We start from the raw sequence: 1,386 nt of genomic DNA, 5'->3' as shown, positions 1-1,386 counted from the left end.
TTGGGATTGACTGTTAACTGAGCCCTAGGATTCTAGGGTAAGGTTTTGGCCGACCCAAATCTAGGCCAGGATTTGGGCCGATCAGGCCTGTCATCAATTTTCAGAAAATCTGTCATCAATATTTGGTGAGAATTCTCACGTGGGAGAATTCATATTTAAAAATATTTGATGTATACATAGAAAGTGTGTGGCACAGTAAGTGTCGCACGCTGCAACACTATTGTTATAACCAGTGCGAGAACTTATAATAGGCTGTCGTGTACGTCTAGAACAAGGCTACGAAGTACTCACAATAATATATGTATATATATGTATGTATGTATGTACATATATATTTATGAATTAATATGAATATATATATATATATATATATTATGTAAGCATATATATATGTATGTATGTATGTATGTATGTATGTATGTATACATATATATATATATATATATATATAAATATATATGTATATATATATTCATGAATAATTAACTACGCGTGCAGAAAGTGTCGGAGCATAGACCAATTGGGGCAAGAATAGCACCTGTTTTTACAATTGTCTTTAACATTATTAGTTCATAATATATCATGCAGTTCGCCACCAATAGAACTCCGTGAGTATGTTCACATCAGTACACAATGATAGATTCCTTCATCAAAATGTCATATGGGTCTTGGTCAGCGTCGTCACATTGTAATTCGTTTATTTGTTCTATTCCGCTCTTATATCAAACATATGTTAATACGTATTGCCATTTGTTTATGGAATGTACGTCCATCCTTTTCATATACTTCACATGCATGTTATCTGTTACCATACCAATATCAAATTTATATCCATCCCTTCCAGTCCTCGGTTAAAGAGCCTATAGTAGCGCTACTACTGGAACAGGTGCGTAAACTGTTCGAAAAGAGACCTGTCTGGACGAGGGTGGCAATTGATCACGAAATCAAACCGCAGTTGAAGATATTCCTGAGGGATACCCTCCATCAAGTAGCATACGTGATGACGAAGGGTGAGTTTAACTGATAAGTATCTAAATGTACGCTTAACAACATTTTTATATATGTATATTTATCTTATCAATAAATAGTTATAAATTCAGATATATGCATATATACCATGTATTTATCTATAGCTATATACATATGTATATATATATGAGTGGGCGGTTGGCTGTATGTGTATGTATGTAGGTTTGTGTGTTTATATTTATACGTATATTATGTATGTGTGTATATGTATATACATGTGTATATGTATATATATATATATATATATGTATGTGTATAGGTATATGTATATGTGTATAAATATATATATGTATATGTGTGTATATATATATATATATATATAATGTGTGCCTGTGTGCCTGTGTGTATATGTATATA

At 31.9% G+C, this 1,386-nt stretch overlaps 1 protein-coding gene across 1 annotated transcript; it reads left to right on the top strand.

The window, feature by feature from the left end:
- Positions 1 to 844: 844 nt before the first annotated feature.
- On the top strand, positions 845 to 1,024 carry SARC_11163 (hypothetical protein; the record flags this gene model as incomplete). Its single annotated transcript, XM_014294759.1, has 1 exon — positions 845 to 1,024. A coding segment is annotated over one exon (180 nt), but the record flags the coding sequence as incomplete, so codon positions are not given.
- Between the last annotated feature and the right edge of the window lie 362 nt (positions 1,025 to 1,386).

This window comes from Sphaeroforma arctica (assembly GCF_001186125.1).
Source record: "Sphaeroforma arctica JP610 unplaced genomic scaffold supercont1.1552, whole genome shotgun sequence".
Taxonomy (NCBI): domain Eukaryota; class Ichthyosporea; order Ichthyophonida; genus Sphaeroforma; species Sphaeroforma arctica.
This window is presented reverse-complemented; position numbering and strand designations above follow the sequence as displayed.